Source organism: Ananas comosus, linkage group 19, assembly GCF_001540865.1.
Source record: "Ananas comosus cultivar F153 linkage group 19, ASM154086v1, whole genome shotgun sequence".
NCBI classification, from domain to species: domain Eukaryota; kingdom Viridiplantae; phylum Streptophyta; class Magnoliopsida; order Poales; family Bromeliaceae; genus Ananas; species Ananas comosus.
Window position 1 is genome coordinate 8,890,755 of NC_033639.1, and position 16,608 is coordinate 8,907,362.

At 32.0% G+C, this 16,608-nt stretch overlaps 1 protein-coding gene across 1 annotated transcript; it reads left to right on the forward strand.

Annotated features, from left to right (window-relative positions):
• LOC109724615 (CASP-like protein 2C1) lies at positions 1,348-9,958 on the forward strand. The gene is made up of 3 exons (XM_020253493.1): positions 1,348-1,579; positions 1,709-1,847; positions 9,407-9,958. Exons 1-3 carry the CDS (start codon positions 1,422-1,424, stop codon positions 9,677-9,679), a joined length of 570 nt encoding a protein of 189 aa, XP_020109082.1. The 5' UTR covers positions 1,348-1,421; the 3' UTR covers positions 9,680-9,958.

A 16,608-nucleotide genomic window follows, 5' to 3' on the forward strand; every position in this document is an offset into this window, starting at 1 on the left:
AGGCTTTCCCTTACCAAAAAAAAAAAAGAAAAATGAAAGAGATGCATAACTACAAAATATCTCCCCTACCAAGGCTTTCCCTCACCAAAAATAAAGAAAACCTAATTTAAATTTTCCTAGTTCTATATATATATATATATATACAGAGTTCAGCTGCTATACTATCGGTAGCACGGGACCTCCCGTGATACAAAGTTGTTTTCGATGATGCGGCTTCAAAATCAACGATTGGCTCCGTTAGACTTGATCTACACTATTAAAAGTATTTGAAAACTAAATTTTATAATTTTTCGACATCATTTGACTAGTGATCAAAAGATCTCAAAATTGACCATTTTAATGGCCAATGTGGCGTGTTTGTGAATTTAACGGTGTAAAACAATCCAAATCTGATGAAAATTTTATAGAAAATTCTTTTCACTATTTAGAGTAAGATCAGTATATCTGATCTTGAATTTAAATCTTTTATCATCATTTTTTATGAAATTTTTATTTTCAGCCGTTCAATTTTAGACTATTTGTTTGATCGGTAAATAATATCGAAAAATTATGAAATTTAGTTTCCAAATATTTTTAATAGTGTAGATCAAGTCTAACGGAGCCGATCATCGATTTGGAAGCTGCATCAACAAAAACAACTTTGTAGCACGGGAGGTCCCATACTACCGATAGTATAGTAGCCAGACTCTATATATGTATATATATTCAATCCGAATCATGTATCTTTCTTTTTACTAGAGAGAGATAGAGAGAGAGGTAGCTTGTGCCATCAACTAATTCATCCATTTAATTTATAGACAAAAAAAAAATTGCAGATAATTATCAATGAATATACTTCTAATTAAGCAGGCACACGCTAAGAAACTTTAATAAAATCTTGGAGAAAGATATTATTTGACCCATTCGAATACGTAACATTTAATGAAACCCTACAAAGAAAGATACTGGATAACTGAAATTGTACAAATTTAATGCACATTCTATAAAAACTTTGTAAACGGAAATACATTTTTCCCCCAAAAAAAAAAAAAAATTCAAAAAAATATTTTGATTTTAGTTGGCGCTATTTAAGCAAATTGTTAGTATTTTTTTTTTTTAAGTGGGAAAAACATGCACATGCCTGGGGCAGGATTTGTGCATGATCTAAAACTTTCAAATTAAACACGAAACACGTAATTTAAAATACTCTTTACGGTTCTATAAGACGCGTCTGATAGAACTTTAGACCTAATAATTAAGAAGAATATGAAGCCCCACATCCACCAAGGCACTCTATATATAAACCATGCATGCACCTACTAGTGAGACAATATTACAAACAATAAAGAGAGAGAGAGAGAGAGAGAGAGAGAGAGAGAGATCTATAGAGAGAGAGAGAGATCTAGAGAGAGAGAGAGAGAGAGAGAGAGAGAGAGAGAGAGATGGAAAACAAGGCACTATTGAAGAGTGAGGGACTTATTAGAGCATTGTGCTTTGTGCTAAGTTGCATAACAGCTCTTGTTATGTGCTTAAATGCACAAACAAAAACTGTTTTCTTCGTGCAAAACAAAGCTACTCCCAAGGATATACATGCTCTATGGTAATGTATCAATTAATTTCCAAAACATGCATGAGTTAGCTAGTTTTGTTTCTCTCAATACGTACACTTGCATGCATGCATACATATATGTATAAAGTCACGATTAATTATATTTGTTCTATTTATTAGGATTTTGGGCATGGTTGCTTCAGCAGCAGCTGCTTATCATCTTCTCCATCTATTCAAGTGTTTCTACTTCCAGTTCGTCGCGAGAAAGCTGATTCCGTCTAACAAATCAATCGCGTGGTTTTGCTTCTTACTAGACCAGGTAATTAAATATGTATACTTAATTTTCCAATATATATTCTGAGTTCGAGTTCTTGTAGTAATTATTAGTGTTAACTCAAAAAAATGATAATTTAAAGATAATTAATTTGTTAGTTCCTAGACCTTCGGCCTCTAAATTTTCGACCAGTTACATTTTGGTTCCTAAGTTTTCACTTAAATAGTTTACTTTGTGAATTGCATGTATATATAATTTCTTGCAACCTGTGGGTATATTTTTCATTAAAAAACTATAATTTTTTCTATGAGTTAGAGCCTATAAACAAATGATATATAAAATGGTATTTTGATGGAAATGAAAAGAAAAAAAAAGAAGTGATACTCAAGCTACTACGTACGTAGATTGAGATGCTATAATTTATAAATGTTTAATTTCAGTGGAAGGACAGTGTATGAACAAGTTATAATTGTAGTTGTTAGCATGTATCTGTTAATTAACATTTCATAAATACTTTTGCGTATTTTTCATGGAAATTAAAATGTTTCTATTACATGTATATCCTTTCGCGTTTAGATGAACTATAATGACCCTAAATACTAATGGTAAAAACATACATAATTTACTCGAACTATAGATAAATTTGAAACAGTTATTCGATCTTTCATAGGTTTGATCCGACGTACCAATCAATCTTTCAATTTATTTAATTTCAATAGTCAATACTATTTTTACTTCAAAATCTGAATACTTGATATAATTCTTGCAGCTATAAATTAATTAAAGTAAATAATTAATTTTAATTTTGAAGTCAAAATACCGTCGACCGACTCAAATCAAACAAATTGAAACGATGGAGAGTAAAATCAAAATTTTAAAAAGTCAAATAGTCATTTCAAAATAGTTCATAATTGAAATAAGTTCTGTATATTTTTTGAATAAAAATTTAATTTACGTACATATTTCTGGGTAATTTTAAGCATCTGTTAAAAAATGAAACTCTTTGCTATGGTGGACACGTTTTATAGACTCGCTATTGTGCATTTAATTGTGCTCGTGATATGTAGCAGGGTGTTGAGGACAACGTGCACCGGTGCATTAAATAATGGTCCAAATTTTTAATAATTCATACTTTTTCGCAACTTTGCTATATATCATCAGATTTTTAAAAGAGAACATGTAACATGCGAAATTATTTCCCTGGTCGGATCCACACCAAACTATTTTACTACTAAAAATATCACACGCGCGCGCACACACACCACACACATATGAGTTTGGCTTGTATACTTTTACAAGCTCCTTAGCCTCTGTGCTATCGTATCGTTTTCGATGCTGAAATTTTCAAATGGACAATCGATTTTATTGAATTTGATTTAAAATATTTAAAATATTTAAAAAATAAAATTCGTAATTTTTTTATATTATTTATTTAGTGATCGAAAGGATTCAAAATCACTGACTGAAGATAAAATTCTCACAGAAGGTGACGATATGACATTAAAATTTTAGATTAAAGATATTAATGTTATTTTATATAGCATAAAAAACTCTTTATTAAAATTTTACATAATTTGAATATTTCTACACCCGGCTCATCACGGTAATTAAAATTATTTTCTAGATACTCTAAATATTTTCGTGAAATTTATTTTTTAGATACTCTAGACATTCTAGATTAAGTGTGATGGAGTCGATTGTTGATTTGTAATAGTACGGAGATCGCTATATATGCTTCTAAAAACATATATGTATATATATATATATAAAACTAGCCTACTATGCTATTAATAGCACCAAGTCATTGGTTGGTACTATTAGATTTTCTGTCTTTTTATAATGCTATACAATTTACTAAAATATTGTATTATAGATAATTTATTTTAAATGTTTTAATGAAAATTCTGTAAAATTCTTAAAGAATTTAGCAAGATTTTATGAGAATTTGTTGTAAATAATATAAGGTTATAAAATCAAAACTTTATGTCCAAATACCATTTCAAAATGCACTATTAATAGTTCAGCTTAGATACAATGGAGAATATATATATATATATATATATAATATATATATATATATAATATAGTAGGCTAGAATACCTTGTAAAGTATTTGCGGGGTGATTACTTGTTGTCTTTTTAAGCGCCAGTTTGGAGGAGATGTGGAGGTTGATGATTGATGTGGATGTGATAGGTGTCGGAGCTGGAATAGTGTTTTAATCCAAGGGCTTTATAATCAAGAAAGTAGATCCAATGCTTAACACCTAATAGCCACAATGATGGTGATACCTTGTAAAAAGTATCATAGCTCGTAACTCTATATATATACTAATATATATATATAATTATATATATAATAGTTACTACTAGTCTATCATCCGGCCTATGGTGCTTGTAAAAGTACCGAAGCAACTTGGTGCTTGTAGAGTTTTAGCCCGTATAGATCTCAGTATGTTATCATTTACGATCCGTTAATTGATACTATTCACAACGACTCACGCCACTTAACCTAGGGGCCCACATCATCCTAACCAACATATTTTTTAATCCAAAGGCTAAAACCTCTAGGGGGCCCCAATTCAATCCCTACGGGGCCCCAAAGCACCAAATGTTTGGTAGCTTTTATAATATAGGAGCTCAATTTATATATATAATATATATATGAATCTATACTACTATACTATCATAGTACAAGCCTTGATACTATTAGAGTTTCGGCGTTGTGAATAGATGAGGGGTTAGGATTGTAGTGGCCCTGGTTAAATTGATAGTGGTCCCCTTAGGGTTGACTGGTGTTTGGTTTAATAAGTATAGATCTATGGGTAAATATGATCAATGATAGATCTAATGGGATAAATCAATTAGTCGAAGCGCTTGGTACTACATCGATATTACAGTTACCGTGCCTCTCATCTCCTCTCTCTCTCTCTCTCCATCTCCGTCTCTCTCTCTCTCTCTATATATATATATACTTATATATATATATATATTATAATATCATTAACTAGGCGTATCTATCGTAGCGACGGAGGCTTCCCGTGCTACCAAGGTGTTTTCGATAATGCGCTTCCAAATCGACGATCGCCTACTTGCCGTTACCGATCGTTGCTCTCCACACCGTCGGCATCGGCCCGCAGCCAGTGGGCCTAGACTTTCCTGAGTTTACGCAATCCCACGACTGAACTAATCTACACTATTAAAAATATTTGGAAACTAAATTTTTATAATTTGTCGACATCATTTGGCTAGTGATCCAAAAAGTTCAAAATCTATAACAATTTAAATAGTAGATGTGACCTTTTGTGTTAATTAATTGGTGCTAAAACAACCGAATCTTAAATAAAATTTAGATGAAAATTCTTTCAGCTATTTAAAGTAAGCATCAGTACCCTTTGATCTTTAAATTAAAGTCTTTTATCATCATTTTTAATGAGATTTTTAATTTTAGCGTTCATTTTTAGACTACTTCTTTGATAGGTAAATGCATACCGAAAAATTATAGAAATTTAGTTTTCAAAATGCTTTATTATAGTGTAGATGCAAATCTAACAGACCGTCGTACGATTTAAAAGCCGTGATTCGAAAAAGCAACCTTGGTAGCACGAGGCCTCCGTTGCTACACCGATAGTATACCAGCCTAGCTCTCTCCTCTCTCTTGTCTCTCTCTCTCTCTCTCCTCTTTTTCTCACTTCTCTCCTCTCTCCTCCCTCTCTCTCTCTATATATAATATATATATTATATTATTATATATAATTGAGCTAGAATACTTTTAAAAGTATCATCCCATTTGGTGGCTTTTAGTTTCTAGTCATTGGTCTAACTCTTAATTACTTAATAGCCCTTGAAATACTATTCCACCTACGCACACCTCCAACATCATCAGCAACCTTACTTCCCCATCCAATGGTTAAAAATTCAAAGCACCACTTATCGGTGCTTTTGAATGTAATCTCTAGCTCATATCCACCACTCTCCTCTCTCGCTCTCCCGCTCCCTCGCACTCACGCTCGTCTCTCTCTCTCTCTATATATATATAATATATATATATATATTATATATACTATATATATTTCACTTTACTTAGTTTGGTTATCATTTGGGTAAATGGAGATGGAAATATGTTTGACTTCACATCCGGTTAATTTTGTTTGGTTCGCATGAATTTCGTGTTGGGATTCCTATTCCGGACTGGAATGGGAATGCTCCATTACCTTCACTTAATTACCGTCTCTAGCTCGGATTGGCGATTCATTCCGAAAGTCCGCTATAGCTTCTTGAAGCTATTGTAACGCGATCTTACCCTCCTTCCTTCAGCCTTTTCTCACTCAAGAAAAAAATAAAAAACCGCTATCCTCTCTCAAAACCCTATCCCTAACCCACATCAATAAAAGTTTTTAAAAATAAATTTAATATTTTTTTTGAAAAACTTATTAGAGAATAGTATTATATTTTTCATAAATTTTAATTAATATAAATTTATATTTGAGAGTAAAATTAGTATTATAGTATCCTATAATTTTTTTAGTTTATACGAACCAAAGAATGAAATGTGAATAATTCATTCCAATTCCCAATCCACAAATAAACCAAACATTTTAGGGGAGTGGGTCATTCCAATTACCATTCCAATTCATTCCCATTCCATTATCCATTCCAATTCCACCTTGAACCAAACAAGCCCTTAGATGATTTATAAAGCAATCAATAATAACAACAAACAAGATCCATCAATAAAAATGTCAATGCATCCAAATGCTATTAATTAAGTTTGTAAAGAACACTAGGACTCAATTCTCTCCAGCCCATTTAGCGCTTATTTGGCCTGTATTTTTGTGGACCTCCATATTAATATTCTTATACGGCATTTCTGAACATAAATACAAAAAAAAAAAAAAAAAAAAAANAATATGTATACTTAATTTTCCAATATATATTCTGAGTTCGAGTTCTTGTAGTAATTATTAGTGTTAACTCAAAAAAATGATAATTTAAAGATAATTAATTTGTTAGTTCCTAGACCTTCGGCCTCTAAATTTTCGACCAGTTACATTTTGGTTCCTAAGTTTTCACTTAAATAGTTTACTTTGTGAATTGCATGTATATATAATTTCTTGCAATGTTTTTGAGGTGTTTATAATTTCTTGCAACCTGTGGGTATATTTTTCATTAAAAAACTATAATTTTTTCTATGAGTTAGAGCCTATAAACAAATGATATATAAAATGGTATTTTGATGGAAATGAAAAGAAAAAAAAAGAAGTGATACTCAAGCTACTACGTACGTAGATTGAGATGCTATAATTTATAAATGTTTAATTTCAGTGGAAGGACAGTGTATGAACAAGTTATAATTGTAGTTGTTAGCATGTATCTGTTAATTAACATTTCATAAATATTTTTGCCGTATTTTTCATGGAAATTAAAATGTTTCTATTACATGTATATCCTTTCGCGTTTATGAAGTATAATGACCCTAAATACTAATGGTAAAAACATACATAATTTACTCGTACTATAGATAAATTTGAAACAGTTACTCGATCTTTCATAGGTTTGATCCGACGTACCAATCAACCTTTCAATTCATTTGATTTCAATAGTCAATAATATTTTTACTTCAAAATCTGAATACTTGATATAATTCTTGCAACTATAAATTAGTTAAAGTAAATAATTAATTTAAATTGAAGTCAAAATGCCGTCGACCGACTCAAATCAAACAAATTGAAACGATGGAGAGTAAAATCAAAATTTTAAAAAGTCAAATAGTCATTTCAAAATAGTTCATAATTGAAATAAGTTCTGTATATTTTTTGAATAAAAATTTAATTTACGTACATATTTCTGGGTAATTTTAAGCATCTGTTAAAAAATGAAACTCTTTGCTATGGTGGACACGTTTTATAGACTCGCTATTGTGCATTTAATTGTGCTCGTGATATGTAGCAGGGTGTTGAGGACAACGTGCACCGGTGCATTAAATAATGGTCCAAATTTTTAATAATTCATACTTTTTCGCAACTTTGCTATATATCATCAGATTTAATTTTAAGAGAACATGTAACGTGCGAAATTATTTCCCTGGTCGGATCCACACCAAACTATTTTACTACTAAAAATATCACACGCGCGCGCGCGCACACACACCACACACGTATGAGTTTGGCTTGTATACTTTTACAAGCACGTTAGTCTCTGTGCTATCGTATCGTTTTCAATACTGAAACTTTCGAATCGACAATCGACTTTATTAGATTTGATTTAAAATATTTAAAGTATTTAAAAAATAAAATTTATAATTTTTTTATATTATTTACTTAGTGATCGAAAGGATTCAAAATCAGCGGCTGAAGATAAAATTCTTACAAAAAGTGACGATATGACACTAAAATTTTAGGTCAAAGATATTAATTTTATTTTATATAGCATAAAAAACTCTTTATTAAAATTTTACATAATTTGAATATTTCTACACCCGGCTCATCACGGTAATTAAAATTATTTTCTAGATACTCTAAATATTTTCGTGAAATTTATTTTTTAGATACTCTAGATATTCTAGATTAAGTGTGATGGAGTCGATTGTTGATTTGAAACTCTCAATATTAAAAATAACTTAATAGTACAGAGATCGCTATATATGCTTCTAAAAACATATATGTATATATATATATATAAAACTAGCCTACTATGCTATTAATAGCACCAAGTCATTGGTCGGTACAATTAGGTTTTCTGTCCTTTTTATAATGCTATACAATTTACTAAAATATTGTATTATAGATAATTTATTTTAAAAGTTTTAATGAAAACTCTGTAAAATTCTTAAAGAATTTAGCAAGATTTTATGAGAATTTGTTGTAAATAATATAAGGTTATAAAATCAAAACTTTATGTCCAAATACCATTTCAAAATGCACTATTAATAGTTCAGCTTAGATACAATGGAGAATATATATATATATATATATATTCACATTTAGATGATTTATAAAGCAATCAATTATAACAACAAACAAGATCCATCAATAAAAATGTCAATGCTTCCAAATGCTAATAAGTTTGTAAAGAACACTAGGACTCAATTCTCTCCAGCCCATTTAAGCGCTTATTGGGCCTGTATTTTTGTCGACCTCCATATTAATATTCTTATACGGCATTTCTGAACATAAATACAAAAAAAAAAAAAAAAAAAAATCTAAAAGGGCACATTTCGTCAATTGATGATGCTTAAAGTGTTATAAGATAATCTATTATTAGATTTAAAAGTATCGGCAAATAAAAAGTCGTCGCATATTTGGCAATGCTTATACAATGCATCGGTGAGATAAATTCTGACAATTTGAGTGTCAAAACATAAAAGAATAATGTAATTTATCCTTCAATAAATTGGTTTAATACAACAGACCATTTATACGATGACGTTTTATAAAGCGTCGTTATTTGTCATACACTAAGTACGTTTGGATGCTTTTTCAAACGTCATTATAAGTAAAAACGTACGTTCTTATAATGAGATTTTTTTGTAGCATGTTCATATATGCATGGTACCCTTCATTTTTATTTTATAGCATGTTCATGCATGGTGCCCTTCATTTCATGCAGGGAGTCACATATGTGTTGTTCTCGGCGACGATGGCGGCACTGCAGGGTTCGCTGATTGCCGTCACGGGGGTCGGCTCCTTCCAGTGGTCGAAGGTCTGCAACATCTACACGCGGTTCTGCGTGCAGGTTGGCGGCAGCCTCATCTGCGGCATAGCCGCATCCCTCGCCATGGCCGTCGTGTCCTCCCTCTCCGCATACCGACTCTTCCGCCTCTACCCCTCCGTCGCACGGTCCGCCTCCCCGCGCCGATGGCGGTGTTGGGCCTTGTTATAGCACTCTGGTTGTCACAATACTTTAGGTTGGATAAACCCATATGTGGGCTTTGTATTGTACCATTCTTGTAGGGGGTATGGGTATGTGTATGTGTGTTTGTGTTTATGATTGTGTTTGTATTTGTATTTGTTTGTGTGTGTGTGTGTGTTTTTGATAAATATGTATGGTGATAAAGATAAAAAAAAAAAGAAATAAAAAGAAGTCAACATTAAATGGGTTGGGTTGGGGAAATGGACCTCATCTTAATGGTTATTTAGGCCCAAAGGGCCTCTACATCAATTAGCATGACTTTTTGTGGTGTCTATTACAGTTAATCTATAACGAAAGTACAATAATTAATAAAAAAAAAATACCGACCGTCCTTAGAGCAAGTGACAAAGGGCTTGGTGGTTGGTACCCGAGACCCAAGTTCAAATCTTAGTTGATTCACATTTCCAGCTAAGTTTATTTCTAAATGAAATAAACGAAAGTTTATTTCTAAATAAAATAAACGAAGCGGGTAGCGTGCTACCTATCTCTAAAAAATAATAATAATAAAATTTAAATTAAATTAGTGTTTTGCTATATACACTATAACAGAATTAGGTTATAGGGATACATGTTTGGAACACTTTTGTGTAAGATTATAAACAAAAAAAAAAAGAAAAATCGATCACCATAGACGAAGAACCCTTCGTTCTCCTCTTCCTCCGCCACCGCAGCCAACGAGGTAGAGTTCCGGCGGTTGCTAAATACTTAAATAAGTGTTGGTAAATTAGCAACACTCTTTTTAGGTTATAGCGACACTCTTAAACTGTCACTATATACATAACGACCTCACATATAGCAGCACTTTGTAAAAGTGTCGGTAATTTAGTCAGCAGCACTTTTTTTAACCTGTACCGATATTTACAAGTGTCGCTATACACCGTTTTTATTGTAGTGATAAAGCAGCGAAAATATGTTTTCGAAAACTAAAAACAGGAACTTTTATTTGAAGCTTCCTCTTTAATTCGCTATTGTTTGAGAGAATTTATTGTAATGCTTTCATAATAGATTATTAGACTCTGGATATGTACTTGGGAATTTGCCATACGTACGGACACCCAATTAGAAATTCAAGCAATTACTTTAATTCTCAAAAAAAAAAGAAGAAATTCAAGCAATCTCAAAAAAAAAAAGAAATTCAAGCAATTACCACACAATACCAAAAATAAGTGTAGCAATATTACTTTAATTCTCATATTAGCTATCTCGCATATAATCAATCTTTGAAACATTGAATATTGAACGCATTCAATTGAATAAAATATAATTCAAAAGCAATGAGGAAATTTATATAGGAATTGGGCCCTAATGTCTTGTTAAATGTGAGTAGGATAGTGATTTATAAAGAATACATCTATCCCTGCATGCATGTTATCCTAACAAATATATGTTAGAATAGATGGAATCATCTTATGTCTTACGGTCCTAAAAGAATGAAGAGAACGAAAAGAATATGATATCAAATTCCCATTTATAGTAAACAAGAATTTTAGTTAAACTGCATTCGAATTCAGAATTGGGACGGAACACTAGCAATTTGAAACAGCAAATAAAACAAGGAATCCAACGTATTATGTGTACGTAACATTCAATACTAGACTTGATCATTTTGTTTTGAAAGATCAACTAAGATCGATTAGTAAGCATAAATAAATGCACATGAATATATGTATATATGTATATATCTACGTATCTATATATATATGTGTGTGTGTGTGCGCGCGCACACGCATGTATGTGCAACGACTTCTTATAGAAGTTGATTAGTCTAAAGCTAGTTTACTGAAAGAATTCCTGAACAATAATTGTTAACTACCTACAGTGGTAACTTATCATCTTCTAGATGATCAAAAAGTGTCAAAAATGAATAAGTTAGGTTTTTAAATTGGGTGCGAGGTGACACTTGGTGTACTGACCCCACTACAACAGAATTAGGTTATAGGGACACATGTTTGGGACACTTTTGAGTAAATGTCCCATTTATGCTAAAACTTCAAAAAACATCTACTAATGCCTAAATATAAAGCCCAATCCAACCAAAAATAAAAGATTACTCCACTCAACCCATCACACCCAGTCCATTTGGCCCGATTACAAACAGAAAAGAAAAAAAAAAAGAAAAATCAATTACCATATTTTCTTCTCTCTTCACTCAATCTACTGAAATTCTAGACGAAGAGTAGGGGTGGAACTGGGCCGGGCTCGGGTCGGATAATACTATGCCCAAGCTCAGCCCAAAAAAAATGTTGGGCTTCGGGTCGGGCTTTTAGCCAATTTTGTTTAAAAATTAAGGCCCGGTCCAAGCCCAAGCCCAGTGCCCATTACCCATCGGGCTTTGTGAAGGCCCATTTTATACATTTATCATATAATACATAAATACTTTTATTTGTATAATAATATGTACCATATATTTACTCATAGATATGTATAATTAATTAATTATATATAATAATACTATTAATATATCCTAATATGGAACTAAATATTTTGTTAATATATAATATATCCTCATATATATAGAAGTATATACCATTAGTAACACTATATACTATATATGATATATTATATAATTTATTCTTTTTATAAATAAATATTATATATATATATATATAATTAAATATTTTATTTTAATAATTAATATATCGGGCTTTTGGGTCGGGCTCGGGCCGGGCTTGGACATGCCCAAATAGGCCCAAAATTTTTTCGGGCCTAAATTTTGAAGCCCGGCCCGAACCCAAAGTTAAGTTTTTAATACCCAAAGCCCGCCCAAAACATCGCCCATCGGCGTCGGCTTGTTTAGGCCGCCCAGTTCCACACGCCTAATCAGAAGATGTCATTCCTGTCGTCCTCACTCCGTCACTTGCCAGCAGCACTGAGATAAGAGTTTTCGGCGGTTGTAATCTTAACTTAGAAGTGTTGAGTAATTATGGCACACTCTTAAGTTATAGGCGACACTCTCTTAACTTCACTATATACCTAGCGACCCACATATAACACAACTTTTTATAAAATGTCCGGTAATTTAGCTAGCAGCACTTTTTTTGACATGTCGTCCTGAACACTTAAAGAGTGTCGCTATAAGACCGTTTTTTGCTTGCTATGCTTCACCATTTTTATCACTTGGAAAACCATCCTAGTGAACACAACAGAGGAAAAGGTGCACTTGAGTTGAAAGATTTTGGTTGGATTAGGTTAACAAGTCTATTAGTCTTCTATTATGATAACTTGAAAGAGATGTTGCATTCACATTGAAAGCTAATCCATGTGCAATGCAGCAAGTGCTTAGTTCTCTAGTCAATATCCATGCTTTGGCATTGAATCGATAAAAAAGCCATCTTGGGGAGGCAACTCAATCCTTCCCATGTCTTTGTTAAATCGAACTACGTTATCAACCCTCCAACGCCGACAAAGTCTTTGGAGATGATAAAGAGCTTGCATTAGGTCATTTTCCGCGAGATCATTCAATATCTCCCACGTCTTACGAGTTTACGTACTTCGCACTTCTGAACCGATTTTTGGCATTCTACAAACAGTTAAACATCTTGAGCTATGAACTTAATTACGCGTGTGAAGTTGAATCTTTTCAAAATACCAAGCGCGAGTGAGTAGTTGATATTCAAAGAGTTAAACTGTAGTTAATTTTACGACAAGGAAGGTACGTAGAGATAAGTTAACTTGATGAGATGGACGCCTGTGGAACATAAACACCACACATGCATCGAACAACTCCTTTTATTGTTGATTAGATGTATAACAGTTTTTCAGTCTCAACTTTGTGCTACAGGTTCAACACAAAGGTGTTATGCTTATTCTATCACTTGCTATATTGAGCTGAACATGATTAAGTAATCACTTCTGAGTCCTAAAAGAAGTGATGATACAAGTAACAGCCGCAAATAAGAATGCATAGGGTAAGTAGTTGTGAGGGGATGTTTCCTTCTCGTTTTTGCTAGCTTGAGGGGAATTCATTCACGAAGAAAAAAAGAGAAACTTTAAATTGATCAGCCACCCTAGATGTGGCCTTGCCTACATGAGTCGATGCAATGATGACAAGCGGAAAATGAGTGTTAGTAGGGTGACTAGTTAATTACACAAAGAAATTGATAAAAGATCGATGTTGTATTAAATCGAGTTGTTTTACGAACAAAATATACCGGTGAAACAGTCTAATTCACTATCGCACAACTTTAAATTTTGAAGGCTGCATGTGATAATTTTTTAAAATTATCCTATATAAATATGAAGTTCCTACAATAACATTTTTTTAAATCATCCTATATAAATATGTATATTTGAAACAATATTTGTATCGATCATCAATGTCGATATATATTGATAGAAGAAAAAAAGGGAGGGGTGTGTGTGTGGGAGGGGAGGAGAAATGAGTATTTTCCCTCTCTATTATCCTCTCACTAGGGATGTTAATAAGGTATGGAACCCAAATTTTATCACAAACCCGAACTCCAGAATAAACGATATATTTCAATTGAGTATGTATATAGATTTGGATAAGGATATAAAAATAAAAACCGACAGGATATGGATTCGGATATGGATTTTGACTTGACCCGAGCCACCGATCCCCGACCAACCCAACCCAGAATCTCGAATTATATTTTGTATTATATTAATATATATATATATATATATATATAAATATATAATATATATATTATATATATATATATATATATATATATATATATATATATATATAAATTTGATGTTATATTTGAATTTGTATTTTAAAAATTTAAATTTAATATAATATATTTTGAAATATTAAAAAAAGAAATAATTGTTTCGGGTTCAAATTTTCGGGTTCGGGTTCGGGTTTCGGATTTTTGGTCGGGTTCGGGTTTGGATATGGATTTTTAAAATTCGTCGGGTTCGGGTTCGGATTTTTAAAAATCCGCCCCGAATCCGACCCGTTGACATCTTTGCCTCTCACCAAATAGTATCTTAAAATTTAGTATCTTAAGATTTGACAAGTTTACCGACCATCCCTAGCACAAGTGGCAAAAAGGTTGATGGTTGGTATCCGAGATTCCAAGTTCGGAGGGAAATGAGTATTTTCTTCTTATTATCCTCTCACCAAATAGTATCTTAAAATTTAGTATCTTAAGATTTGACAAGTTTACCGACCATCCCTAGCACAAGTGGCAAAAAGGTTGATAGTTGGTATCCGAGATTCCAAGTTCGAACCCTAATTGATTCACATTTCCAGCTAAGTTTATTTCTAAATGAAATAAACGAAGCGGGTAGCATACTACTTATCTCTCAAAAAAAGAAAAAAGAAAAAAAGATTTGACAAGTTTTCACAAAACCACTATGAAAAAATCAGTATAATTAGATATGCTGATTTTTTTTCTAATTATATATAAAAATGACTTAGTGTATTATTGCCACCTCTGGAGATTAGTCTTATAAAAATGAAATTTAGAAAACTTATATATATTTAATTTAGTCTAAAAATCAGTATTTTTTAATTGAATATGATACCAGAACAATAATATATCTATATTTTTTTAATATAGTAACTATTTATAATGTCATTCTGACATTACTAGTTTAATCAGTGATTGACTCTTGATCCAATAATATTTTTGGTTTTGTTCGATCCGATTTTTAAAATATTGATAAGTGAGGGGTTTTGAAGGCCGTAATTGTGTCACTTTTTGACATAATTTGTCAAAACAAATAATGAAGATAGATTTTTATTTTTATCGAAACTTATCCTTCATATCCATCTATATATATATACGCCATACTTAACAAGCCTTATAGATTACAACGAAAATCAATTAATACTTTTCTAGTGTTCATAAGCACTATAAATCTTTGCCTTCTTTATAAGAAATATTCCATTTAAGCACTATATAACACTTATATTAAATTATATAATTTATATGGAATACTTGCTATGTAAAGAATATTTTGATCTCCTGTTACAATAAATGTAACAATCGCTTCTCCCCAAAACTTACATTGTTAGATAAGAGTATTTTTATATTTTAAAATTTGATACTAATTAAATAAAATAATTATTTTAAAAAAATTTAATAAAAATAATATTTTTATATTTTTATATTCAAAATGGCCATAAATGGAGGCAACAACACTTTCCATCTCTCTCCACCCACCGTATTCTCTTCCCTCTCACTACCTCTATCTTATCTCCCGAAATTACCATCCTACTTTAAAATTCTAAAACTAAATAGGCATTCATAATTGCTTTATCTATGTAGCTTGGTTTTATATACTTAGTAAATAAAGCAGATAGGGTGTTATCTCTCTATAGCTCTCTCTCTCTCTCTCTCTCTCTCTCTCTCTCTCTCTCTCTCTCTCTCTCTCTCTCTNGTGCCCACCATTTTTTATCACTTGGGAAAACCATCCATGAACACACAGAGGAAAAGGTGCACTTGAGTTGAAAGATTTGGTTGGATTAGGTTAACAAGTCTATTAGTCTTCTATTATGATAACTTGAAAGAGATGTGCATTCACATTGAAAGCTTAATCCATGTGCAATGCACAGTGCTTAGTTCTCTAGTCAATATCCATGCTTTGGCATTGAATGAAAAAAGCCATCTTGGGGAGGCAACTCAATCTTCCCATGTCTTTGTTAAATCGAACTACGTTATCAACCCTCCAACCGACAAAGTCTTTGGAGATGATAAAGAGCTTGATAGGTCATTTTCCGCGAGATCATTCAATATCTCCCACGTCTTTAACGAGTTTACGTCCTTCGCACTTCTGAACCGCATTTTTGGCATTCTCCAAACAAGTTACAACTCTTGAGCTATGAACTTAATTACGCGGTGTGAAGTTGCAATCTTTTCAAAATACCAAGCGCGAGTGAGTAGTTGATATGTCAAAGAGTTTAAACTGTAGTTAATTATTAC